Source organism: Oncorhynchus masou, chromosome 13 (genome assembly GCF_036934945.1).
Source record: "Oncorhynchus masou masou isolate Uvic2021 chromosome 13, UVic_Omas_1.1, whole genome shotgun sequence".
Lineage (NCBI taxonomy): Eukaryota > Metazoa > Chordata > Actinopteri > Salmoniformes > Salmonidae > Oncorhynchus > Oncorhynchus masou.
In genome coordinates, this window is record NC_088224.1 from 60,594,913 (window position 1) to 60,621,512 (window position 26,600).

Below are 26,600 nucleotides of genomic sequence, written 5' to 3' on the forward strand. Positions count from 1 at the left end.
AGACTGTTAAACAGCCACCACTAACATTGCGTGGCTACTGCCAACACACTAACTCAACTCCAGCCACTTTAATAATGGGAATTGATGGAAATTGATGTAAAATATATCACTAGCCACTTTAAACAATGCTACTTAATATAATGTTTACATACCCTACATTACTCATCTCATATGTATATGTATATACTGTACCCTATATCATCTACTGCATCTTTATGTAATACATGTATCACTAGCCACTTTAAACTATGCCACTTTGTTTACATACCCTACATTACTCATCTCATATGTATATACTGTACTCAATACCATCTACTGCATCTTGCCAATGCCGTTCTGTACCATCACTCATTCATATATTTTTATGTCCATATTCTTTATCCCTTTACACTTGTGTGTATAAGGTAGTAGTTTTGGAATTGTTAGGTTAGATTACTCGTTGGTTATTACTGCATTGTCGGAACTAGAAGCACAAGCATTTCGCTACACTCGCATTAACATCTGCTAACCATGTGTATGTGACAAATAAATTTGATTTGATTTGATAGTGGAGGTGGACGCGTCCGAGGCTGGGATAGGTGCTGTGCTGTCTCAGCGCTCGGGTACGCCACCCAAACTCCATCCCTGTGCTTTCTTTTCAAAGAAGCTCTGCGGAGCGTAACTATGATGTGGGGGACCGGGAGCTACTGGCTGCCGTAAAGGCTCTGAAATCGTGGAGGCATTGGCTTGAAGGGGCTAAACACCCTTTCCTCATCTGGACTGACCACCGCAATCTGGAGTACATCCGGGCGGCGAGGAGACTGAACCCTCGCCAGGCAAGGTGGGCCATGTATTTCACCCGTTTTGTTTTCACCCTATCCTACAGACCAGGTTCCCAGAACGTGAAGGCAGACACACTGTCCCGAATGTATGACACAGAGGAGCGGCCCATGGTTCCCACTCCCATACTTCCAGCTTCTTGCCTGGTGGCACCGGTGGTGTGGGAGCTGGACGTGGACATCGAGCGGGCGTTACGTACAGAGCCCACTCCTACCCAGTGTCCAGCTGGGCGGCGGTACGTTCCATTTGCTGTCCGCGACCGTTTTCTCTATTGGGTCCACACGTCCCCCTCCTCTGGTCACCCTGGCATCGGTTGGACGGTGCGCTGTCTTAGTGGGAAGTACTGGTGGCCCACTTTAGCTAAGGACGTGAGGGTTTATGTTTCCTCCTACTCGGTGTGCGCCCAGTGCAAGACATCTAGACACCTGCCCGGGGGAAATTACAACCCCTACCCATTCCACAACGGCCGTGGTCACACCTATCGGTGGATTTCTTGACGGATCTTCCTTCGTCACAAGGAAACACCACAATCCTGGTCGTTGTGGATCGGTTTTCTAAGTCCTGCCGTCTCCTACCTTTGCCCGGTCTCCCTACGGCTTTACAGACTGCGGAGGCCCTGTTCACCCACGTCTTCCGGCACTACGGGGTGCCTGAGGATATAGTTTCTGATCGGTGTCCCCAGGGTCTGGAGGGCGTTTATGGAACGTCTGGGGGTCTCGGTCAGCCTCACATCAGGTTTTCACCCCGAGAGTAACGGGCAGGTGGAGAGAGTTAACCAGGATGTGGGTAGATTTCTGCGGTCCTATTGCCAGGACCGGCCGGGGGAGTGGGCGACTTTCATCCCCTGGGCAGAGATGGCCCATGACTTCCACTCCTTCACTAACCTATCTCCTTTTCAGTGTGTACTAGGTTATCAGCCGGTCCTGGCACCGTGGCATCAGAGCCAGATCGAGGCACCTGCGGTGGATGAATGGTTTTGGCGCTCGGAGGAGACATGGGACGCTGCCCATGTGCACCTGCAACGGGTCATCAGGCGGCAGAAGGCGAGCGCCGACCGCCACCGCAGTGAGGCCCCGGTGTATGCACCGGGGGATCGGGTCTGGCTCTCGACCCGAAACCTGCCCCTTCGCCTGCTCTGCCGGAAGCTGGGTCCGTGGTTTGTGGGGGCATTTAAAGTCCTGAGGAGACTGAACAAAGTTTGTTATAGATTACAGCTCCCCCTGATTACCGTATTAACCCCTCATTTCATGTGTCTCTCTTCAGGCCGGTGGAGGCTGGTCCGCTCCAGGAGTCTGATGTGCGGGAGGTTTCTCCGCCCCCTCTGGACATTGAGGGGGCCCCGGTGTATAATGTTCGAGCCATCATGGACTCAAGGCGTCAGGCAAGGGGCCTTCAGTACCTCGTGGAGTGGGAGGGGTACGGTCCAGAGGAAAGATGCTGGGTGCTGGTGGAGGACACCCAGGACCCTTCGTTACTGTGGGAATTTCACTGTCTCCACCCGGATCGTCCTGCGCCTCGTCCTCCGGGTCGTCCCCGAGGCCGGTGTCGGCGCACCGGGGGGGTACTGTCACGACTTCCGCAGAAGTTGGTGCCTCTCCTTGTTCGGGCGGTGATCAACGGTCGATGTCACCAGTTTTCTAGCTGCCACCGATCTACGTTTCATTGTCCATTTGTTTTGTTTTTATTGTACACACCAAGTTTCCATTACATTATTATTTATTCCCTATTTAACTCTCTGGTTCCCACATGGTTTTGTGTGTGTTTGTTCGTTGATAAGTGTTCACTATTTCTGTGAGCTGGTATATTTTCCCTGCGTGGAATTATTTTGTTGTTTATTCGAGTAAAATACGTTTTTTACTCTGTTCTGTGTCCTGCGCCTGATTCCGTCCTACCTGCTGCACATTGACACTTGACAGAAATAGGGTGCAGGCCTGGCTTAGTGGAGTCTGTCACTAGCACAGTCAGTGTAGTCAGCTCAGCTATCCCCATTGAGACCGTGTCTGTGCCTCGACCTAGGTTGGGCAAAACTAAACATGGCGGTGTTCGCTTTAGCAATCTCACTGGAATAAAGATCCTCCATTCCATCCATTATTGAAAGAGATTGTGATACCCCACATCTCAAAATAGGGCTACTTAAAGTTAGATCCCTCACTTCCAAGGCAGTTATAGTCAATGAACTATTCACTGATCACAATCTTGATGTGATTGTCCTGACTGAAACATGGCTTAAGCCTGATGAATTTACTGTGTTAAATGAGGCCTCACCTCCTGGTTACACTAGTGACCATATCCCCCGTGCAACCCGCGGAGGTGTTGCTAACATTTATGATAGCAAATTTCAATTTACCCCCCAAAAACGACGTTTTCGTCTTTTGAGCTTCTAGTCATGAAATCTATCCAGCCTACTCAATCACTTTCTATAGCTACTGTTTACAGGCCTCCTGGGCCATATACAGCGTTCCCTGAATTCCTATCGGACCTTGATTATGAGGAAAAACATTAAGATCCACAACATTTATTCCACAGGACAAAACTAGGTCCAGAGTGTGACTGTGGCAGTGAGTAGGTCCGGAGACATGTTGACCAGACCCAGAGTAACGGGCCATCGATGATGGCTCCAAATGCCTTTTGGAGTGGGTCTGTGGACTTTTCCATGTGAATATTAAAGTCACCAAAAATTAGAATATTTTAAGCCACGACGGCCAGCACTATTTTATTAAGTTTGCAAGCGCAACAAATAATCTGCTCAGACCCCAACCAAGGATCATCAAAAGTTGTGCTATAAATTCTCGGTAAACCCAAAGATTCCTAGATCCCCTTCCAGACTCCCTCCACCTACCCAAGGACGTCAGAGTACAAAATTCAGTAAACCACCTGAGGAACTTAATTGAACCTTGCACAATACCCTAGATGCAGTCGCATCCTTAAAAACAAAACACATTTGTCATAAGAAACTAGCTCCCTGGTATACAGAAAATACCCGAGCTCTGAAGCAAGCTTCCAGAAAATTGGAACGGAAATGGCGCCACCAAACTGGAAGTCTTCCGACTAGCTTGGAAAGACAGTACCATGCAGTATGGAAGAGCCCTCACTGCTGCTTGATCATCCTATTTTCCAACTTAATTGAGGAAAATAAGAACAATCCAACATTTCTTGTTGATGCTGTCGCAAAGCTAACTAAAAAGCAGCATTCCTTAAGAGAGGATGGCTTTCACTTCAGCAGTGATAAATTCATGAACTTCTTTGAGGAAAAGATCATGATCATTAGAAAGCAAATTATGAACTCCTCTTTAAATCTGCGTATTCCTCCAGCTCAGTTGTCCTGAGTCTGCACAACTCTGCCAGGACCTAGGATCAAGGGAGACACTCAAGTGTTTTAGTACTATATCTCTTGACACAATGATGAAAATAATCATGGCCTCTAAACCTTCAAGCTACATACTGGACCCTATTCCAACTAAACTACTGAAAGAGCTGGTTCCTGTGCTTGGCCCTCCTATGTTGAACATAATAAAGGGCTCTCTATCCACAGGATGTGTACCAAACTCACTAAAAGTGGCAGTAATAAAGCCTCTATTGAAAAAGCCAAACCTTGACCCAGAAAATATAAAAAACTATCGGCCTATATCGAATATCCCATTCCTTTCAAAAATGTTAGAAAAAGCTGTTGCACAGCAACTCACTGCCTTCCTGAAAACAAACAATCTATACGAAACGCTTCAGTCTGGTTTTAGACCCCATCATAGCACTGAGACTGCACTTGTGAAGGTGGTAAATTACCTTTTAATGGCGTCAGACCGAGGCTCTGCATCTGTCCTCGTGCTCCTAGACCTTAGTGCTGCTTTTGATACCATTGATCACCACATTCTTTTGGAGTGATTGGAAACCCAAATTGGTCTACACGGACAAGTTCTGGCCTGGTTTACATCTTATCTGTCGGAAAGATATCAGTTTGTCCTCTGACAAATTAACTGTAAATTTCGGTGTTCCTCAAGGTTCTGTTTTAGGACCACTCTATTGTTTTCACTATATATTTTACCTCTTGGTGATGTCATTCGGAAACATAATGTTAACTTTCATTGCTATTGCTATCCAGAAGCCATGGATTACAGGCAACATTTGCACTGAGCTAAAGGGTAGAGCTGAAGCTTTCAAGGTGCGGGACTCTAACCCGGAAGCTTACAAGAAATCCCACTATGCCCTGCGACGAACCATCAAACAGGCAAAGCGTTAATACAGGGCTAAGATTAAATCAAACTACACCGGCTCCGACGCTCGTCGTATGTGGCAGGGCTTGCAAACTATTACAGACTACAAAGGGAAGCACAGCCACGAGCTGCCCAGTGACACAAGCCTACCAGACGAGCTAAATCACTTCTATGCTCGCTTGAGGTAAGCAACACTGACGCATGCATGAGAGCATCAGCTGTTCTGGACGACTGTGTGATCACGCTCTCTGCAGCCGACGTGAGTAAGACCTTTAAACAGGTCAACATACACAAGGCTGCGGGGCCAGACGGATTACCAGGACGTGTGCTCCGGGCATGTGCTGACCAACTGGCAGGTGTCTTCACTGACATTTTCAATATGTCCCTGATTGAGTCTGTAATACCAACATGCTTCATGCAGACCACCATAGTCCCTGTGCCCAAGAACACAAAGGCAATCTGCCTAAATGACTACAGACCCGTAGCACTCACGTCCGTAGCCATGAAGTGCTTTGAAAGGCTGGTAATGGCTCATATCAACACCATTATCCCAGAATCCCTAGACCCACTCCAATTTGCATACCGCCCCAACAGATCCACAGAGGATGCAATCTCTATTGCACTCCACACTGCCCTTTCCCACCTGGACAAAAGGAACACTTATGTGAGTATGCTGTTCATTGACTACAGCTCAGCGTTCAACACCATAGTACCCTCAAAGCTCATCTCTAAGCTACGGACCCTGAAACTGAACACCTCCCTCTGCAACTGGATCCTGGACTTCCTGATGGGCCGCCCACTGGTGGTGAGGGTAGGCAACAACACATCTGCCACGCTAGTGCCCTTCTGCACAACTCCAACACCATCATTAAGTTTGCAGAAAACATGGTGGTAGGCCTGATCATTGACAATGACGAGAAAGTGTAAAGGGATGAAGTCAGTGTGGTGCCAGGACAACAACCTCTCCCTCAACATCAGCAGGACAAAGGTGCTGATCGTTGACTACAGGAAACGGAGGGCCGAACACACCCCCATTCACATCAACAGGGCTGTAGTGGAGTGGGTTGAGAGCTTCAAGTTCGCCTGTGTCCACATCACTAAGGATCTATCATGGTCCAAACACACCAACACATGACAATGCCTCCTCCCCCTCAGGAGGCTGAAAAGATTTGGCATGGGCCCTCAGATCTTCAAAAAGTTCTTCTGCTGCACCACTGAGAACATCTTGACAGGCTGCATCACTGCTTGGTATGGCAACTGCTTGGCATCCGACTGCAAGGCGCTACAGTGGGTTCTGCGTACGGCCCAATACATCACTGGGGGAGGCAAGCTCCCTGCAATTCAGGACCTCTATACCAGGCAGTGTCAGAGGAAGGCCCTAAAAATGGTCAAATACTCCAGCCACCCAAGTCATAGTGTTCTCTCTGCTACCACATGGCAAGCCGTACCAGTGCACCAAGTCTGGAACCAACAGGATCCTAAACAACTTCTATCCCCAAGCCATAAGACTTCTAAATAGTTAGATAAATAGTTAACCAAATAGCTACCCGGACTATCAGCATTGACCCTTTTGCACATTTTTTTTGACTCATCACATACACTGCTGCTACTGTTTACTATCTGTCCTTTATTCCTAGTTATACAGTGGGGCAAAAAAAGTATTTAGTCAGCCACCAATTGTGCAAGTTCTCCCACTTAAAAAGATGAGAGAGGCCTGTAATTTTCATCATAGGTACACTTCAACTATGACAGACAAAATTAGAAAAAAGAATCCAGAAATCACATTGTAGGATTTTTAATGAATTAATTTCCAAGTTATGGTGGAAAATAAGTATTTGGTCACCTACAAACAAGCAAGATTTCTGGCTCTCACAGGCCTGTAACTTCTTCTTTAAGAGGCTCCTCTGTCCTCCACTCGTTACCTGTATTAATGGCACCTGTTTGAACTTGTTATCAGTATAAAAGACACCTGTCCACAACCTCAAACAGTCACACTCCAAACTCCACTATGGCCAAGACCAAAGAGCTGTCAAAGGACACCAGAAACAAAATTGTAGACCTGCACCAGGCTGGGAAGACTGAATCTGCAATAGGTAAGCAGCTTGGTTTGAAGAAATCAACTGTGGGAGCAATTATTAGGAAATGGAAGACATACAAGAAAACTGATAATCTCCCTCAATCTGGGGCTCCACGCAAGATCTCACCCCGTGGGGTCAAAATGATCACAAGAACGGTGAGCAAAAATCCCAGAACCACCCGGGGGGCGTTAGTGAATGACCTGCAGAGAGCTGGGACCAAAATAACAAAGCCTACCATCAGTAACACACTACGCCGCCAGGGACTCAAATCCTGCAGTGCCAGACGTGTCCCCCTGCTTAAGCCAGTACATGTCCAGGCCCGTCTGAAGTTTGCTCGAGAGCATTTGGATGATCCAGAAGAAGATTGGAAGAATGTCATATGGTCAGATGAAACGAAAATAGAACTTTTTGGTAAAAACTCAACTTGTCGTGTTTGGAGGACAAAGAATGCTGAGTTGCATCCAAAGAACTGGGGATGTTTTTCTGCAAAGGGACCAGGACGACTGATCCGTGTAAAGGAAAGAATGAATGGGGCCATGTATCGTGAGATTTTGAGTGAAAACCTCCTTCCATCAGCAAGGGTATTGAAGATGAAACGTGGCTGGGTCTTTCAGCATGACAATCACCCCAAACACACCGCCCGGGCCACGAAGGAGTGACTTCGTAAGAAGCATTTCAAGGTCCTGGAGTGGCCTAGCCAGTCTCCAGATCTCAACACCATAGAAAATCTTTGGAGGGAGTTGAAAGTCTGTGTTGCCCAGCAACAGCCCCAACATCACTGCTCTAGAGGAGATCTGCATGGAGGAATGGGCCAAAATACCAGCAACCGTGTGTGAAAACCTTGTGAAGACTTACAGAAAACATTTGACCTCTGTCATTGCCAACAAAGGGTATATAACAAAGTATTGAGGTAAACTTTTGTTATTCACCAAATACTTATTTTCCACCATAATTTGCAAATAAATTCATTAAAAATCCTACAATGTGATTTTCTGGATTTTGTTTTCTCATTTTGTCTGTCATAGTTGAAGTGTACCTATGATGAAAATGACAGGCCTCTATCATCTTTTTAAGTGGGAGAACTTGCACAATTGGTGGCTGACTAAATACATTTTCTTATTTACAATGATGGCCTACACCGGCCAAACCCGGACGATGCTAGGCCAATTGTGCGCCACCCTATGGGACTCCCAATCACAGCCGGTTGTGATACAGCCTGGATTCGAACCAGGGTGTCTTTAGTGACGCCTCTAGCACTGAGATACAGTGCCTTGGACCGCTGCGCCACTAATTAAGGTAGTTAGCCACAGCTCTAAGATCAGAATACATAAAGGTAACACAAAATATCTCACCCTGCTGATTGAGCCTGCCAACCAATATTTGTTATCTCCAGTGCTTGACTTGGGCAGGAGCTCACCGAGCTCAACTGAGTACCAGTACCTAAAATGTTTTACTGTTTCAGTTCCTGCACCTCCGATAAAATATTGGTTTAAAACTATTGCAGAGTTCCTGCACCTAAATATAAACAGTACAGGCACACAAAATGAGTGCCGGCATCAATTTCAGTCCACGTCAAGCACTGGTTTGCTCAATAGAACCAAGCTTACAAATGCATGCCATATCAGTGTTTATTGGTCAGTGCAACCCTCTGCAAGACTAAAAAGAGAGGCCCATAATAATACATACTGTATATAATTGTATCACTCCCTCTCTATTGTAGTTTCTTCATCCCCTCACTTCCTCTCATACCCAAGGATTATCATTTCATATCCAATTTGATATAATGAACCATGTAAATCGTTGTTTATGTCATTTATGCGGTTAAATTATCCAGATATTCATCATTCCCATTATAACAACCTATTATTTTACTGTCAATGGTAATGTGATGACGTCGGTTCAAAGATGATGGGGAGGATGGAGAAAACAGACAGACCAACCACTAGGAAAGGAGAATGGGTGTTAAAACCTCGCGAGAATATTAGTATATTGGAAGAGTAGGCACACTGCAAGTTTGGAGTTGCAAGAAAATACATCTCCAAAAAGTAACAACTAAAGATGTCCGGACGGTCAGGTCGCGCGGAGACACGGAGTCGTGCTAAAGATGATATTAAAAAGGTGCTGGCAGCAATTGAAAAAGTGCGTAAATGGTAAGTAAAACCGCGGGGATTATGTAAATGAAATGTAAACATCTGCAACGCCACACATCAAACTTCACTCGTAAAATGTTAGAAGGGTTGGTGAGTGATTGAAACAACAGCCAATAGAGAGACTGGGCTGCCGAAGCCCGGTAATGCTATAGGCGGGACTAACGGAATTTTCCCCAATCTGTCAAAATGGCTACACTTGTCCATATGTTGTTGCAATATTACGCATTCTGATATAACTGTGACCCACATTGAACATATCCATCGTCCATCTGAGCAGTTTCGCTCGGCGACTTTCAGGAATATTTGGCAGAAAATGCACTTGCGCATATAAATAAAATAATATCAACACACAGGCTATTTACATACCCTAGCCCTATGCATAGCCACCAGTAAATGAGCCAACGCCAGCAGAATCTTAGGTTCATGCTTTTTATTACTGAATGTAGTAAATCTATTATCTGTTCTGTTACATTTCATTTTCAGGGAGAAGAAGTGGGTAACTGTGGGAGACACATCCCTACGAATATTCAAGTGGGTGCCTGTGACAGACACTAAACAGGTATGTTATCTTATAATGCTGTGTCTGGCCATTATATGGTTCATGAATTTAATGAGTTTGTGTATGAAACTACGCTGGCTCTATTTTATTCTCTCTCCTCTCTTTCAGATATACCGGAGCAAATCCATAACTGGAGAGGTTCGAGGTCTAAAAGATGTGGTGTTGGAAAACTCCAACTCTACCTTGGATTTCCAAGGTGAGGCACTGACTGCCTATGAGCAGCACAAGCAGCACTGTATTTGGAGCAGGTTTTAGAGCACTTTACTACTCTGTATAACAGGGTTTGGGGCGATTCCGTGGAAATTCACTCAATGCAGATTAAAACAATTTGACATACTTTTTAAATGGAAATTCAATTTACCTCCTGAATTGAAAATTATATTGATCTGAAACCGTTCAAGACTGCTCCTGTTCTCTTCAACATAGATGAATGCAGCAACCAGAGTTTCCTGTCTGATATCTACCAGCCCAAAATGGACAGCAGCAGCTCCAGCTCCCAGCATGCCAGTGAGGCAGTCAGTCCTCTTCCCCACACCACAACACTCCGCACGACCGAAGACGCTCAACCACCCATGCTGGGCCAGGAGAGTGTGAACGGTACAGTTGGCCTAGCATACTACACCATCACACTGCACCCATGTAGGGCAAGGAGCTTTTCCAGACCCTGTAACCTGACTAGGAAAAACTCTGGGCCCTAGCTATTATGTCACTCATGTAACATGAGGTATACTCTATTGGCTATATTACGGTTAATATCTCAATGCCTTTTAAGTGTTTCACTCAGTCTATCACTCTATATGCAGAACCATCCCAGCCAGCACATGAAGTTGCTGATGAGCCTCCAACATTGATCAAAGAGGACCTGGTTTTGCCCCTTGGTGTCCGAGTAAAAGCTCCATGCACAGAGGTAAGTGGTTTTCTATATTAGTAAAGGATATTACCTTCTTTTTTTTCTGCAATTTTTTTAAATTGATAATTGCTTCAGCTCTTAATAATAACATGAAAGAAATCACCATAGTCAATTTATTTAAATACCAATATTTCTAACAGGAAGAAGAGGGATCAGGAGCCCCTCCACTGAAGAAAGTTTGCACTGAAAAAAAGGCTGTACTGAGATAACTAGTTGATTGGATGGACATGCATGTAACCCATTCACTAGCTTTATTGAAGGCTTCAAATTTGACATATGGATAACTGCCAAAATAATAGAAACACTTGAGTAAATGAGGGATACAAAGTATATTGAAAGCAGGTGCTTCCATACAGGTGTGGTTCCTGAGTTAATTAAGCAATTAACATCTCATCATGCTTAGGGTCATGTATACAAATGCTGGGGCAGGCCATTATTATGGCTACCATAGTACTGTATGACAACACCAAATGATGCAATTTCTTGTAGAAGAATGGTGTCGCATCCCTCCGATAGAGTTCCAGACACTTGTAGAATCTGTGCCAAGGTGCATTGAAGCTGTTCTGGCTCGTGGTGGCACAACGCCCTATTAAGACACTTTATGTTGGTGTTTACTTCATTTTGGCAGTTATTTGTAGATAGATTATTATAAAATATGCATTTCTGTTAATCAAGTTATTACAAATGGAACACATTTAAAAAGAACGTTGACGTTGTTTTAATACAGTTTTAAGTTGTTTTTTAAAATACAATTTTACCTTCTCAGCTTTGAAAAGGAATCTTAAGCCGTTTAATGCGTTACACTGTACATAAAGTCGTGCTCACAGAAAGTGCCTATCGCTCTGAAATATACACTATTTATTTTCTGTCAGGCAAGTGTCTCATATATTATGCTATTTGTATAAATTGCACAGATATAAGTAATTATGGCCCCTATTCAATCAAATCAGTTTGTTAATCCTAAGGGATGAAGTGGAGCACATCTTAATTCATGTTCGGTTGAGTTTCTTTTGTTTTACACTGTTTGCGCTGTTTTGTTAAATACATTTATCCAAGCAGCACAGGAAGTATGAGGGGAAACTTATTCCAGTCACTGGATTTGATTGAATATGGGCTGAAGTTTTTTAAATCGTTTTTTTTACGTTTGTACTTTGCTTTGCAAATAAGATTAGAAAACTGTTTGTCATGTCTATCCTTTTTGATATACTGTATCTTGCTTGTTCCATTTTCATAGAGCATTGAAAGTGAATGGTGAACGAGGTTGAAAGGTAGTTCAAGACCTTGGTGTAAATACACTTGTATTGTAATTCAGAGAATGTTTCTTATGGTCAGGTGGGTCATGCTCTCAAGTGCTTGTTTTTGTGCTGCAAAAGTGATGCACATGCTGGAATATACGCTGCTCCATAGTAAAATATGGTTGTAGATATCGTGTTTTCTGTTTGCAGTGTTTTGCATCTTTTGACTCCCATACTCTCAAATAATTGGCCAAAATAGTTTTCACCATATAGGATGACCACTTGACCTGGTTGCATTTTATCATCATTGTTTCATGGAAATTATTGGATTGCAAATCTATGGCCTTCAGCCCTCAATCTATACATAGAAGGCTTGGGCCGTGGCTGACCATAAGTCTCCAGACTTAGCACTGTGGGTTTTTATCAAGTCCATGAAATAAACTCCTGACATCTGATAGAGATGATATAATTATTCTTGGTTGAATGTTAAAATCCATGGGAAGTAAGTAACTCCTACCACTGTAGGACATTTAATTTCAGTATAAATTCTTGTGAAAATGTGATTTTAGTGTTTTCGTTATTTGTAAAGAATACTATTTTCCTGTCATACTAAACATTTATGAGAAATACTCCATTGCTTGTTATTGAATGTAAGGGATAGTTCACTCAAAATAAAACAAAGTGGAATATAGGGGAATAAGGTGGCTTTTCAAAATTGTAATGCATACAATGTCTTCAGACGGGGATACTGAATCTAAATGCAACGGGACATTATGTAAAAGAAAAATACATAAAATATTCTCTTTCTAGAAGGGGCCCAACAATGTCAATATATTTGACAGTTATGGAGGTGCCCAGCCCACCCAAGCAATAGAGCAGTGGTTCCCAACCTTTTCGGTTACTGTACCACCAAATGAATTTTGCTCTGCCAGGAGTACTCCTGAAGTACCCCCACATGTGCATTTTACCAGTAGGCCTATGGTCTCATGAGTCTTCTCAAGTACCCCCTGTGGAAAGGCCAAGTACCCCCACTGGTCCAAGTCTCCTGGTTGGGAACCACTGAAATAGAGCCCCACAGCGAATGCGTCATAAAAACTAGCAGTCAAACAGGGAAATATTTCTCAAACTTTTTTTTTTCACCATTCATTTTTCCCATAGGGCATTTTAGAACCACTTCAAACAAGGTCTGTGTCTCATGTAGACTTTCCCTGGTGTGATGTTTTGATAACCATGTAAACTCTGTCAGACAAAGTGTTTAACAATATATTTGGCTCTATTTACTCTGATTCGAAAATGCTAATTTGCATCAAGTAGACATGCAAGACTACAAGCTCCTGCACTTCATTTCTTGCTGACACCTTTGCTGTCAACTAGCTAGCCACTAACAACCTTGATCCAAAACAAAATATATATTGAACATTTTCATTTACTGTTCCATATTTTATATAACTAATATTTGTCTTGTTTATACATCTGGTCTTGTGTCGTGTACATAATACTATTCTAGTAGCAGTCAGATATTTACAATGTGCCATGAATACTAGGCAATTGTTTTGCAAAGAAGCTAGCTAGCCAGCTATGTAAATTAATACTAGCATCATACCCTTATTTTACAAGATCCTCTTCTCCTTCTGCCAGTGGAGGTCTATATTTAATCCCTTAACATTTCTGCCAACTATATGAACGAGGAGAAATCTATTTCAATTAATGGTGTCAGAATGCACTGCTGTATTAAAGCAATTCAGAACTAACCTGTGGACATGTTCTGAAAATTCTTGCAATTCAAAGCGCGATTAATTAATTGCAGAATGTATACATAATTATGAATGAATAAGCATATTTGTTTGACAAGAATGCACCTAACCACCCATCAATCACTTCAAACAAATTAACTCCAACAATTACATTGTTTTAAAGAAATGAACAATGCATACATATTTTATACATAATATATAAACATCTTACTTAAAGTAAACAAATAATTTATTAATCAATGCCACAAACCTGGGACATCGAAGATCACGAGTATTACTATCAGAGAGCGCACAGATTCTTCTGCTTTTCCATTTTAGAAATTAGACCAGCAACAATAAAACAATGTGCCTTCCGGGTGGCACAGTGGTCAAGGGCGCTGTACTGCAGCGCCAGCTGTGCCACCACTGGGTTTGCGACCCGGCTCTGTCGCAGCTGGCCACGACCGGGAGGTCCGTGGGGCGATGCACTATTGGCCTAGCATCGTCCGGGTTAGGGAGGGTTTGGCCGGAAGGGAAATCCTTGTCTCATTGCGCACTAGCGACTCCTGTGGCGGGCCGGGCGCAGTGCACGCTAACCAGGTCGCCATTGGTGCGGCTGGCTTCCTGGTTGGATGCGCGCTGTGTTAAGAAGCATGGCTTTTGACCTTCGTCTCCCCCGAGCCCGTACGGGAGTTGTAGCGATGAGTAACAATTGGATACCACGAAATTGGGGAGAAAAGGGGGTAAAATTCCAACAAAAAAAGAAAGCCTATTTTCCATGGTAGAGTAGGTCAGGGTGTGACTAGTTTATATTTTCTGTGGGGTTCTAGGTTGTTTTTTCTATGTTGGGGTTTTGGTATGATTCCCAATTAGAAGCAGCTGGCTATCGTTGTCTCTAATTGGGGATCATACTTAGCATTGTTTATGTTTAGCTGCCTGTTAGCACTGCATTGTTGTCACAGTTAATTTATTCTTTATTGTTTTGTCTTTGCTAAAGTTTCACTTCTTTATTAAATTATGTGGAACTCATATCGCGCTGCGTCTTGGCTCAACCATTATTACGAACATTGTGACACAAAACAAGGAAGCCATGCCTAAACACAGCTATATCAACAGCCTTCTTGTCAATGTAATGTTGCTGCTGTCAATTGTGAGCAGAATATTTATCACTGCATTCAGTCTGAACCCCAGAATTAGCAGGACAGAATTACACAGGTGAAATAAGGTAACAAAAACAGTACACCACAACACTTTTAAACCTTTTTTTAATTGAATATTTAAAACATAATATACTTGCAGGGAAGCTGCTCAACAACAACATCACAGTCTCTAAAAGACTCCCATCCAGAGCGACACACAGAAGCAACCAGGGTCAACGGCCAGCTCAAGGGCACGTCGAAAGATGTTCCACAAAGTCAAAAACGGGGACCCGAACCAACAATCCATCAGCCACCGGCCCAAGTTTCCAACTGCCGTCCAAGATCCCCCTCCCCACAGTTACCCAAGATCTGCCCCTGAACCATCTGAGACCCCCCCCCCCCCCCCAGAAAATAAGATTTAAAAATAATAATTCCAATAACCAGGAAACAGAACAAAAGAGAAATAAGAGAAAGACAGAAGGAGAAACAGTGTCATTCAAACTTACTTTATGGTTGTTTTATTTTGACTTTTTATACTTTTATCTTTGACCACCATTCTATCCCACGCCCAGCAACTCCACTCCCACTTGTTTCCAATTCCACATCCCAACCCTCAGCCCATCCCACCTATCTCTGCTGGCCACTTTTAAACATGTTACTTAGTCTAGATTTGATCAAATCAGGAGAAGAATAAGTTATGGAAGCAGCATAGGGAAAATGGGTGAAGGTAGGGTGGGTTTATAGAGATAAGATGGAGAGTTCCAAAATGTTCAAAGTTGAAGGACCACGGGGCATAAAAGGCAGTGTGGAATAAGGGGTATCTAGAGGAATGGTTGGCAATGGAGTAAACATTTAACTTGCTTGTCATGGTACTGGTGTGTTTCTGCACACCTAAGTCATTGTCACAAATATCCGGCCCATGTCCAGTCATACTCAAGGTCTCAGCGTGTCCCTCAACGTCATTCAAATTGTGAACATCGAGTGTCTGTGAATCATAACATTAAAGTTATCGTGATTTGACTTTAACATTAATCTGAAGACTATTATTTATCTAATTAACTATGTTTAATTGTTACCCGATTAAATGAATAATGTAAAACATAACTCATTAGGATCTGGGGCACCACGAGAGCGGTTCTTTAAAGAGTGACCATCTCCTGAATTAAACTCTAACAGGTCTTTACCTATCACATCTATAAACAGTCAACTTATTCATCATAACCTCGTATCATATCATTCTGAACAGTCGTAACCTCCTTGAATCTGCAAAAACCAAAATCTTACGATTAAGTACTACACAAATTGGTTAAATTATTTATGTACTAGCTAACTAAATAATAACACAGACTAAAAATACACCCTTTACATGAGATAAAGGTCCCTAGTGGACTGACAAAATATGGCGGCTTATAAACAATGAACAAAGTGGGGTAGGGAGGCGAGAGAGAGAGAAAAAGGGACACTCATCATGGATACATTTTAGAACTATTCTCATATTAATCATATATTTTGCATACGAACCGCCACCCATTTGGAATATGAAATCATTAATGTATTTACGTGTGGGTGCCTTTGTTCGCCATTTATCTCTGTCGGAACCAGGCCTTCTTAGGAAGGATGTGGGTTGGCCTTTCAGCAGCACGCTTGCAAGTCTGAAATGGTCCGGATCCGTCTCTTCTAATGTTCTTCACTCTGGAAGATAGTTTTGGTGATGAGCAAGATTCCCATTGGTGATGAGCGTAGTAGAATAATCTCACATAGATTCGCTTTTCTTGATATCTGACTTAGGACAGCTAATCAGTTGTTCCAGTGATTGTCTGAGGTGAGCTTCTCGCCTCTTCCTCCTCGTGTTGATAGTTAGGATTTATAGTCGGGAAAACTGTCTGTGAAGAAGCTTCTTTGAAGATAGGCTAGCCAGCCGTATCTATGGTTCCCCAGTGAGGTGATGAGAGTTGCGTAATACGATGGTTTGAGTAGAGTAACAGGTTGGTCCTACTTAAATTCGCTTTTGAAGATACTTTACTTAGGACAGCCAATCAGCCATACCAGTGATTTTCTGGGAGGTGAGTTTATCGTCTCCACCTCGACTTGAGATTCAAAGTTCAAACCATTTTAAACACGCAGCTGCAGCTTCACACTTTTCTGGTCCCATGTGTTAATTCATAACCCATCATTTATAACTTTTGCATGAAACTGGCGGTTTTGGCAGGCTGGCATGCTCCATGACGTCACTCCGGGGCGGTGTGCAAAGTTATGGAAACAATTCTCTATTATCACATCCCTCTCTTAACAAAAACACGTTCATAATTTTCCATATTACATGCACAACCCATAGTATGGAAACTTCATCCATGTAGTGGGTATACTTTCCAAGTTCCAGAATTTCCTTTATAACATTTTTAATGACATCACAAAATAGCATACAAAACGACATTAGTGTTCTGTAGATCGCCTCTGACCATTCCCCACATTCTACGTTAGAAATATTGTCCAGTATTCGCTTTTGAAAGTGTTAAGAGTTTCAGCGGGAACAAGTCTGTTGAGACAAAGCACATTCCTTTGGTGAATTTTGAGAGCACAGGCATGGATCTTCTCCCTTGATTTACAACAGGATGTGAGTTGTTAATCCCCACTAGTTCTTTCCATCCCCCTCTATTGGGGAGAGAGGGACTGATTGAAGTTATTCATTGCAAACATGATCTGACCGATTTAGATTCTCATGGTCAGTCATAACAAAGACGATGAGTGATCACGTGATTTCCACCAATTGAGCCACACACAATTCAACTTAAGCATTGAGGACATAATTTTGTTGACAACCTCGTGGTTTATACTATGTCTACTGTGTGTGAATGATGGAAGAGTCTTACCCCGGGTGTAGGTCCATTTCAGTGTGTGTGGTCACTTAGGCCCACACATCAACCAGTACTGGGACCATTGGAGACTTGGGATGCTTGCTCTCAGAGTGCTGCTTGAACGTCTTCGGGTTTGTATTTACTCTATAAAGGTCAAGTACAAAATGGAGGAAGTTAACAATCTGAGGCTTAGATTGTATTCAAAGTTGACACAAATGATAAACTAAGCAATATGATGCAACAAACTACTACACATATGAAAGACTGTACCACACAGGCCAGTACAATAGCCTACACATAGAGAGTAACCTAAAAGCACATACAGTACCAACCAATACTACTCACCCAACAGACAAGGCAGGTGTGGACCAGTGCTGCCTTGGCTGCAGTCTTCTGGTCCATAGCTACTCCGTGCTTCTTAGCAGCGGCCGCATTGGTATCAGTTAACCTAGAGCTGGGCTGGGACAAAACCCTTCACGCAATGACTGAAACAGACCAAAGCAGGAGCACAGCATTCCAGGTTGAAACAGCTGACCTAGTTGAGAGGTGATAAGACTCAGGCACACCCATTGGTTATTGAATAGAAAAGGTGCAAATAAGGTTTGCAATTTGGTATCAATAACATGACAGTAATTCTACCTAAAATTCTACCTAAAAATAACTAACATGTGAATACCAATTCATTTAAAACCCACCATAGCAGGCAGGACTAAATAACATTACATAACCTTGCCTACTAGCTATACTGCTTTCCAGAGGGTAACAGCAAACAGATCAACTCCTTCCTGTAGTAAAGTAAGCACACTGTTGACTCAAGAGAGGATGATAATAAGTCCATCTCTGAAACCTCTCAAAAAGCCAGACCTAAATCAGTGGTGTAAAGAACTTAAGTAAAAATACTTGAACAGGGTATCTATACTTTCCTTTACTATTTAGCATTTTGACTACTTTTACTTCACAACATTCCTAAATAAAATAATGTACTTTTTACTCCATATATTTTCCCTGACACCCAAAATGACTTGTTACATTTTGAATGCTCATCAAGAGAACATACCTGGTCATCCCTACTTCCTCTGATCTGGAGGACTCACTAAACACATGCTTCATTTGTAAATTATGTTTGAGTGTTGAAGTTTGCCCCTGGCTATCCGTTTAATGCATTTTTTAAAATTAATATAAGGAGTTTGAAACTATTTATACTTTTCTAAGTATATTTAAGTAATTACATTTACTTTTGATACGTATGTATATTTAAAACCAAATACCTTTACTGGGTGACTTTCACATTTACTTGAGTCATTTTCTATGAAGGTATATTTACTTTTACTCAAGTATGACATTTTGGTACTTTTACCACCACCAACCAAAATAATACAGCAAGCTAGGGCATCTACAAGTCAAGTAGTAATGAAGTAGGTTACCCACCCCTCACCCTCACCCACAGACACAAAAACATACTCTCAAGAACGCCTGTGACTAATACAATTTGATTTGAAACCTGTGTTAACCTCAGACATCATTTTCGTGTTTATTCCAAAACCCTTTTTTTTCACCATTCATTTTCCCCATAGGGATGGCTGAACCAAAGATGGTTTAGTGTAAAGATATGTAGAAACTGCTTCTCCAATATAAATACCTATTCACGCTTGTAGGCGATATTATGGTGATGTTGGCTTGCTAAGCTCCTGCGCAGAAACACGTTATCGGGTGTAACGGTCTATCGCGCCAAACTGCGCATGTGCAGGCCCGTCAATTCAAAGGCACTCTTCTATATGAAGTTGTTCTTGCCGAAAATTAAAACTTGTTCGTTTGTCACATTCACGAGGTGGGAGTAATAACATGTTCAGCTACTTAAGGCAAAAGCTCGAAACTATGTTGTGCCTTTAAACATTTCAAGAAAATTAACAACTAAGGAAGGATTTTCCACTTCACTCATTCCCTAAACCCCGGTCTGCCGAGTCTTCTCGCTAGAGTTCCCGAATGTGGCTGAACAAACCAGAGGTAAGTCATTTCCGGGTTTTGGACTACAACAACGATTTTTTTTTTATAACTAACCCAAGATAGACCACAGACTGACGTTTCAAATTGAAACAAATGAGTCATAGTGGTCAGAACAAGCAGAGAGGGGTGCAGAGCCAAGCACGACCTAGCGAGATTACTCACTGCCTGACAATTTCATTTTCTTACAGCTCACGTTGCTAAACCACGCCCCTAATAGGATATTAGGTCGGTCAGGTAGTGACAAATTAACAATTAAAATCAATAAATCGCGTGTCCAAAATTACTTGTCATTTGAAATAATGTGTTGACACAACAGCGGCAAATCTAATTATACTGGGGTTATGAAACTGGCTCCATGACGTTTCATTCCTGAGGAGGGTACCATTTTGTCTCTATTGTTTCCAACCGTATTTCAAATTTTGTTATGTATAAACCAAGACAGACCACAGCCTGTCGTTTCAAACGGGAACAAATTAGTCATAGTGAGAAGAACAAGCAAGGAGGTGGGGACGATCTAGAGATCCTATTGGCGCGTCGGGTGCTTCACATTTATACATCCGGTAAAATATCTTCCTCCTTGTTCTATTTGTGATATAACTCGACAGTTTGTAGTCACAGATGGAACAAGGAGAAAGATATTTCACCAGATGTATGAGTGTGAAGCATCCGGTTGGCGTTTCCACTCCCTACCAAATATGATGAGAGGAAGCCCAGTGACTGGCAGTTGGAGAAGATTAATTTTGGCCGACAATTATGCTAATTTTCTCACCGAAGAAACATTTAATCTCAATACAGTTTTATGTTCCAAAACTAAAATATGTTACGAACAGAGTGGACTAGTTTTAGTAGATTTGACCCTTTGCCAAAGTTTATATTTAAAAATGCCGTTGTTTAGAAGGAGTGCAAGGGCGAAGTGAGTTACGGAAATATGCAAACACATGCTAGAACACGCCAATAGGATCGCTCTTTGTGAGACCAATCGAAAACGAGAGGGGCGGGATAAATCTAACGCCGCTGTTTGCTGTCGGGGAAACTGAGTTTTGGGGTTGTGCAAAATTTTGCCGGGCGGGAACTCCCGCCATTTCTTCAACCCAGGTGATAACCTCTTGGATATTTCTATTAAGTTGTTACAACCCTTTACTATTATTGTAACAACTTCAACTTCCAAGGACGGAAACTGCGAGTCAAAAAAAAATCGCTCCATTAGAAGAGGCCTAGTCTTTGGAGAACGGAGAGAGCGCGCCAGATCCCCTGACGGGAACCTCCGCTGTTACCGCGAGTTGGAGAATCCTGTCAGCTCGCCTCTCCATCCTCCTTTGGGACTAGCTAGCATAAGTTTTTCCGTATAGCCTACCCGAAGAGTTCATTATCAGTTCACACTTGTGAAACAGCTGTTTTTGACAAGTTCGTGTTGATAAACAATGACACAACTACCGGCGAACAGAACAAGGATGCGATTTGACTGCTAGCAAGAAGTGCTGTGTTATTGTTTTGCAACGAGGATTTAGCCGACTGGCTAGCTAGCTTGCTACACGTTGAATGCTCCTGGAATATTTTTGGATACTTGACTACATGCTAAGGCCATATTGTGATATTTTGCGTAGTTTTGTACTAGGAGTTTTATTTGTAAAGACTTCATCGCTGCCGTTTCGTACCCAGGATGGCACCACTGCTGGGCCGGAAACCCTACCCGCTTGTTAAGCCGCTAGCCGAGCCGCCAGGCCCAGATGAGGAGGTCTACATCATCGAACACACCAAGGAGGCCTTCAGGAACAAAGAGTATCCTTTCACATTATGGCAAAGCCGACTCAGTTCGCCAGCTAGCTGACTATCAAAGCACAACCATTATGTACACTAATTGGGACTTCGCGTTTTGTCAGTGTTTTAACATGTTATTCACCTTCTGACCTTCTGATGTTTAATAACTAAATACTGTAGAATGTTGTCTTTGCCGTAATATGAGCACACAGTGTTATTTCGTAGCCAAAGTTGTGCTCTCTTTTCAAAACTAGCTAACTAGACAAACAGTAGCTAAGTTAACTACTACTAGATTTATTTGAGAATAGTACTATCCAGCAATCTATCGAGCTTATTTATGCCTAACTGGTTTGGGTAATTCCCAAGATCTGTTTTAAGTTTGTTATGGCGCGTTTGTTAGCATAGCTAGCTAACTTTACAGAGTAGATCGAAGAGCAGCTAACGACAGACAGACAACGTCACAGATTACATCACGTCGGTTCTGACACGAGCTCATCAAATCGGTCTGATTTGACATGCAGATAAAATTGGCATGTTTGACTTGTTGTAAATACAACGGCATGTAAGAAAAAGCAAACGGGTTTGTGCTATGAACCACTTTCCAATCAAGTGTAGGCTGCCTGGCATACCCGATTGATATTAAACATGTAACGTTATCGTTCAGGTTGCTCAACTGTGTAGTAACAATGCAGTTCAATGCGTTGTTTTGAAGTCCCCTAGCCATACTACCAATAGTTACATAAGTATTTTGGTGCCCCACGTGAGTTCGAGATAATGTATTGCTCCAGGAGGCTGCATAACTTACTAGGCCATCATCATCACTTTTTGTGTTTCTAGTCTAAAGGTACAGTACACTAACCTAATTTGATAAGCAGCTAATTGAGCCGCCTGTAAGCAAACCCCAACACTGCTATCCCAATGTACACCATCATCAACCCAAAATGTTTGTGCTCTGCATTTTGTCAGTAAGTGTAATATAATGGGTGACGTTTGTACTGCTTAACATCTAGCTAGCCTATATTCATTGGGGTTATATATGCCAAAGTCATGATGATATCGGGACATGACTTAACACATTGCTTAGCCTCTACAGACAGGAACACTGTTAGATTTAGTTTCAGCTGGAGCACAGTGTTTCTGGGTATTACCCTGCACTTTGGCTCTGTTATGAAAGAATCCCGAATATATACATGGTGTGGGATGTCCCTCACACTCACTTTTAATTATTGAGATCAATTGCTGCTAACATGATTAAGTAATTATAATTCAGGGGTCTCTGGGTTTACCGTAGAGCTAACTGAGTCAAGTGACTAAGCGGATATTCCTATCCTGTATCCTAGTACTCATACTATGATCATTTGAAGGGAATATGTGTTGTTATCCTGATGAAATGGCTACAGAGAGTATGAGGCGCGCTTGCAGAGGTACGCCGAACGCATCTGGACATGCAAGAGTACCGGCAGCAACCAGCTCACACACAAGGAGGCCTGGGAGGAGGAGCAAGAAGTCACTGAACTGTGAGTAACAAGCAAGTCTAGCTTGAGTGACATTTCAACAGAAATGCTCTGTTTCAAAATAAATATAAATTGATATTCTATACAGAGGCTAAAAAGATCTGTAGCACACACTGCTCACTGCCTCCCGTTGAAGGTCACACGCTTCACAGCTGTGTTATTGGACTTTCCCTGTGCGCCTCCTTCCTTTTCTATTTGCATGACGTATGGATTGAGTCATCCTTGAATCCAATGATGGGGAGAATGTCTTCATTTTATTTAATGAAAAGAGAGTGCAAAATAAGTGTGTGGCCTGGTCCAGAAACAACCCTTAGCACTTCACACCCCCTAGCACTTGTGTCCATCTGAAGGGATTGGATTAGGGAATGTTTTTAGACAAGGTCTAGATTCTCTCATTTGATAAGTTTCAGGACAGTGTGTCCAGGTTGGCTGCTGTGGCATTGAGTGCTGCACTGTGGGAGGGAATGAAAGTTGGGTTCCGTTTGTTCACAAATGACCTCAGCGCAGTGCCACAGCCAGGCTGTGTTCCACCAGCACCCTCGGCGCAAGCCATGCAGGATCAGCAACCGTATTTAAAGATGTCTATTTATACTATGCAGGGAAGCCTGGGTTTGAATCTGCTTCCCCTGCTGGAGAAGTGGTTGTGTACAGGTAGGATAGGCATTGGTGGTCCCAGCAGTCCGTTTCATTGAGATGTTACCATTTGTATCCATTCCTCGGCTCGGACTGCTGCGTGCATGTTTATTGAATTACGGAAAGCATTTGCGGGTGACTCGAACAATGAAAATAGCAATAGCCATACAAAGCCACCATCTGTCAAAATGAATTGCATGAATGTGCACCAATCAACCCAAATCAGTTAGCATAAGAAGACTGTTTGTTTATTGTTGCCAATTTCAATCGAGTGTTCGATAAGTGAGATGTTTGACATGAGTGTTTTATGTCCAGGCTTCAGGAGGAATACCCACTATGGTTTGAGAAGCCCGTCCTGGAGATGATCCATCACAACACGGTCTCCCTGGACAAGCTGGTGGACCAGGCCTGGGTGGAGATCCTCACCAAGTACGCCGTAGACGAAGAGTGTGACTTTCTGGTGAGGTTGTCTTTATTTTGGTCGAATGCTGTGAATGTTTGTTTTCATGTGGTGAGATGGTAGTCTATGAAGGTGGAAGAAATACTTTTAATGGAAAATATGTTGATTAAAAAAAAAAAAACTTTTTTTTTTACACGTAATTAGTCTGAAAAACATTTTTGCCCCCTTCCCAAATTCTTTTTGGGGTCTTTAGGTGGGGAAGGAAAAGAGTTTGCGGGTTAAGGTCGTGAAGATACACCCACTTGAAGGGAACGCTGAGGGGGAGACGTCGGAGAAGAAGCTAGAGGGAGCCTGTGACTCTCCTTCCAGCGACAAGGAGAATGCCAGCCAGGAGAACCAGAAGAAGGAACAACAGCTGACCAGAGAGGAGAGCCCCAGGGAGACCAGGGAAAGCAGGAGAGAGAGCCTCAGTGTGTACAACACGTTTGGGTCATGTTGTGCTAGAAATTATATTATTCGATTTTGGGTAACCTGCACCAAAATCCACAACATAGTAGCGTTGTAAATGTTTAAATGAAATTGGGAGCCTTAACGTTAAGAAAAATTCCTAACAGCTAAAACAATGTCCCGACAACATTCTTATGACAGTGCACTTATCACAAAACATATTATTTTCTGTGTTATAGGCTTAACCAGAAAATATGCTATAAAAGCTTAGGGAACATTTTTTAAAGGTAGACTCTGCGATATGAAGTGAATGCAGAAAGGAAACAACATAGTGGGTCAACTTATGCAACAACTAAGTGTGTTGAAGTACATGACTACTTCTCTGCTGTTTTGGTGCCCTGGCTACCATGCTGTTAACCGTGTGAATCAAACCCATGTGCAGTGACTGTCAGGGCAACATGCTGCATGGTGCTCATCTCTATCCTAGCCTATTCATTGATAGGCCCTGTATTATGGAAGTTGCGAGGCATTGCAGGCCAATAAATGGTGATCTACAGCATTCCATTGCGAGAGACAGCTTTTGGTTGCCGGTAGATAGGCATAGTAAATGGTTCTGACTCTGTCTGCCTGGTGCCTGACCTGCCTATACTGTGCCCCTCCCCTCTGTCTCCTCCGTTCCAAAAATACTGAGTCTTAGGAGTCAATTCCTAGCGGAATCTAATCTTGAAACTGCAAAATGTGAGTGAGCTTGCAAGGATTCGTAGTTAAGTTGGAAAAAATGGCAGAGAGAGGCAAGCGACGGCAATACTTTGAGAAGTTAAATGAGAAGAAAATGTTAGCTTTGCGAGGTAGAATTGAGGTACAGTAATGGTAGTACAGGTGCAATGTTTAACCATCTGAAAGGGATGCACAGTGAGACCCAAACCATTGCTGGCAACAGCACAGCTTCATTGTGAAATGTGTGATTTTTTTTTTGTAGTTGTAAATGGAAAACCGCAGAAAAAAATGTAAATGTCAGTTTAAACAATGTGTCAAACTCGTTCCGTGGAGGGCCGTGTCAAACTCGTTCCGTGGAGGGCCGTGTCTGGGGGTTTTCGCTCCTCCCTTGTACTTGATTGATGAATTAGGATCACTAATTAGTAAGGAACTCTCCTCACCTGGTTGTCTAGGTCTTAAATGAAACCAAAAACCAGCAGACATTAGGCCGTGGGGGGGCAAAGTACGCCCCCTTTTTTCTTCTCCCCAATTTCGTGGTATCCAATTGGTAGTTAGGCGTGTCCTATCGCTGCAACTCCCGTACGGACTCGGGAGAGGTGAAGGTCAAGAGCTGTGCGTCCTCCGAAACACGACCCAGCCAAGCCGCACTGCTTCTTGACACAATGCCCTCTTAACCCGGAAGCGTGTCGGAGGAAACACCGTTCACCTGGAGACCGTGTCAGCTTACAGGTGCCGAGCCAGCCACAGGAGTTGGTAGAGCGCGATGGGACAAGGAAATCTCGGCCTGCCAAACACTCTCTTAACCCAGACAATGCTGGGCAATTGAGCTGCCTCATGGGTCTCCCAGCCACGGCCAGCGGTGACACAGTCTGGAATCAAACACGGGTCTGTAGTGACGCCTCAAGGTCTAAGTGCCTTAGACCACTGCGCCACTCGGGAGGCCCCCTCAAATTGATTTTTAACAAAATATTGGTCCTCTAAAAAATACGGCCCTCTGTTGAATTTCAAAATCCTGACGTGGCCCTCGAGTTAAAGTTTTCCCACCCCTGCTTTAGGCCCTCCATGGAATGAGTTTGACACCCATTATTATTATTTTTAATGTCACATCCCTATAACACATCATTAAGACATGTGGGCTAGTTCAGAGACGGCTGTTTTCACATTAAAGAGATTTGGATGATTTTTTAAAAATTCAAATGTACATGTAAAAAATAGCATAGTATCCACACATGCCTGATCTGTTGACATGTGTTAAAGTATACTGTGTGCTTGTTTGCCATTAGGTGATCGAGCACGGCGCTCCCCCAGGAAAACTCCCACCGCTATGAAGGAGGAGAAGAAGAGATGGGTGATGCCAAAGTTCCTGCCACACAAGTATGACGTGAAGCTGATCAGCGAAGACAAGGTTGGTGTCCTCTCCACTGTTTTAAAATGTCTATTG

General features: G+C 43.1%; 3 protein-coding genes and 1 long non-coding RNA gene across 7 annotated transcripts in view; 3 read left to right on the forward strand and 1 right to left on the reverse strand.

The window, feature by feature from the left end:
- The first annotated feature begins 1,517 nt into the window (after positions 1-1,517).
- On the forward strand, positions 1,518-2,432 carry LOC135553364 (uncharacterized). Its single transcript, XM_064985511.1, has 2 exons — positions 1,518-1,968; positions 2,083-2,432. Exons 1-2 carry the CDS (start codon positions 1,518-1,520, stop codon positions 2,430-2,432), a joined length of 801 nt encoding a protein of 266 aa, XP_064841583.1.
- A 6,669-nt stretch (positions 2,433-9,101) lies between these two features.
- On the forward strand, positions 9,102-14,721 carry LOC135552763 (B-cell CLL/lymphoma 7 protein family member B-B-like). Its single transcript, XM_064984587.1, has 6 exons — positions 9,102-9,255; positions 9,739-9,814; positions 9,923-10,010; positions 10,241-10,411; positions 10,618-10,721; positions 10,865-14,721. Exons 1-6 carry the CDS (start codon positions 9,164-9,166, stop codon positions 10,931-10,933), a joined length of 600 nt encoding a protein of 199 aa, XP_064840659.1. The 5' UTR covers positions 9,102-9,163; the 3' UTR covers positions 10,934-14,721.
- A 559-nt stretch (positions 14,722-15,280) lies between these two features.
- Positions 15,281-19,443, reverse strand: LOC135552768 (uncharacterized). The gene is made up of 3 exons (XR_010457500.1): positions 19,326-19,443; positions 18,032-18,171; positions 15,281-17,830 (listed from the first exon to the last, which is right to left on the reverse strand). It is a non-coding gene; the product is annotated as an uncharacterized LOC135552768 (long non-coding RNA).
- A 158-nt stretch (positions 19,444-19,601) lies between these two features.
- LOC135552752 (tyrosine-protein kinase BAZ1B-like) overlaps positions 19,602-26,600 on the forward strand; it is a 30,044-nt gene continuing 23,045 nt past the window's right edge. For 2 of the 4 annotated variants that reach the window (XM_064984571.1, XM_064984574.1), the window contains exons 1-5: positions 20,695-21,469; positions 22,849-22,965; positions 23,911-24,055; positions 24,249-24,465; positions 26,443-26,564. In XM_064984571.1, coding sequence (XP_064840643.1) covers positions 21,351-21,469; positions 22,849-22,965; positions 23,911-24,055; positions 24,249-24,465; positions 26,443-26,564 — 720 coding nt within the window. In that variant the 5' untranslated portion in view covers positions 20,695-21,350. Of the gene's footprint in view, positions 19,691-20,689; positions 21,470-22,848; positions 22,966-23,910; positions 24,056-24,248; positions 24,466-26,442; positions 26,565-26,600 lie in introns of those variants that run through there. The other 2 variants (XM_064984573.1, XM_064984572.1) reach the window with 2 other exon arrangements.

Bases quoted from the DNA above. Each gene is read 5' to 3' on its own strand.
- LOC135553364 (XM_064985511.1), top strand. From the start codon at position 1,518: ATGGAACGTCTGGGGGTCTCGGTCAGCCTCACATCAGGTTTTCACCCC. The intron at 1,969-2,082 runs GTCCGTGGTTTG...GTCTCTCTTCAG, and splicing joins CCTGCTCTGCCGGAAGCTGG to GCCGGTGGAGGCTGGTCCGC.
- LOC135552763 (XM_064984587.1), top strand. From the start codon at position 9,164: ATGTCCGGACGGTCAGGTCGCGCGGAGACACGGAGTCGTGCTAAAGAT. The intron at 9,815-9,922 runs GTATGTTATCTT...CCTCTCTTTCAG, and splicing joins CTGTGACAGACACTAAACAG to ATATACCGGAGCAAATCCAT. The intron at 10,722-10,864 runs GTAAGTGGTTTT...TATTTCTAACAG, and splicing joins TAAAAGCTCCATGCACAGAG to GAAGAAGAGGGATCAGGAGC.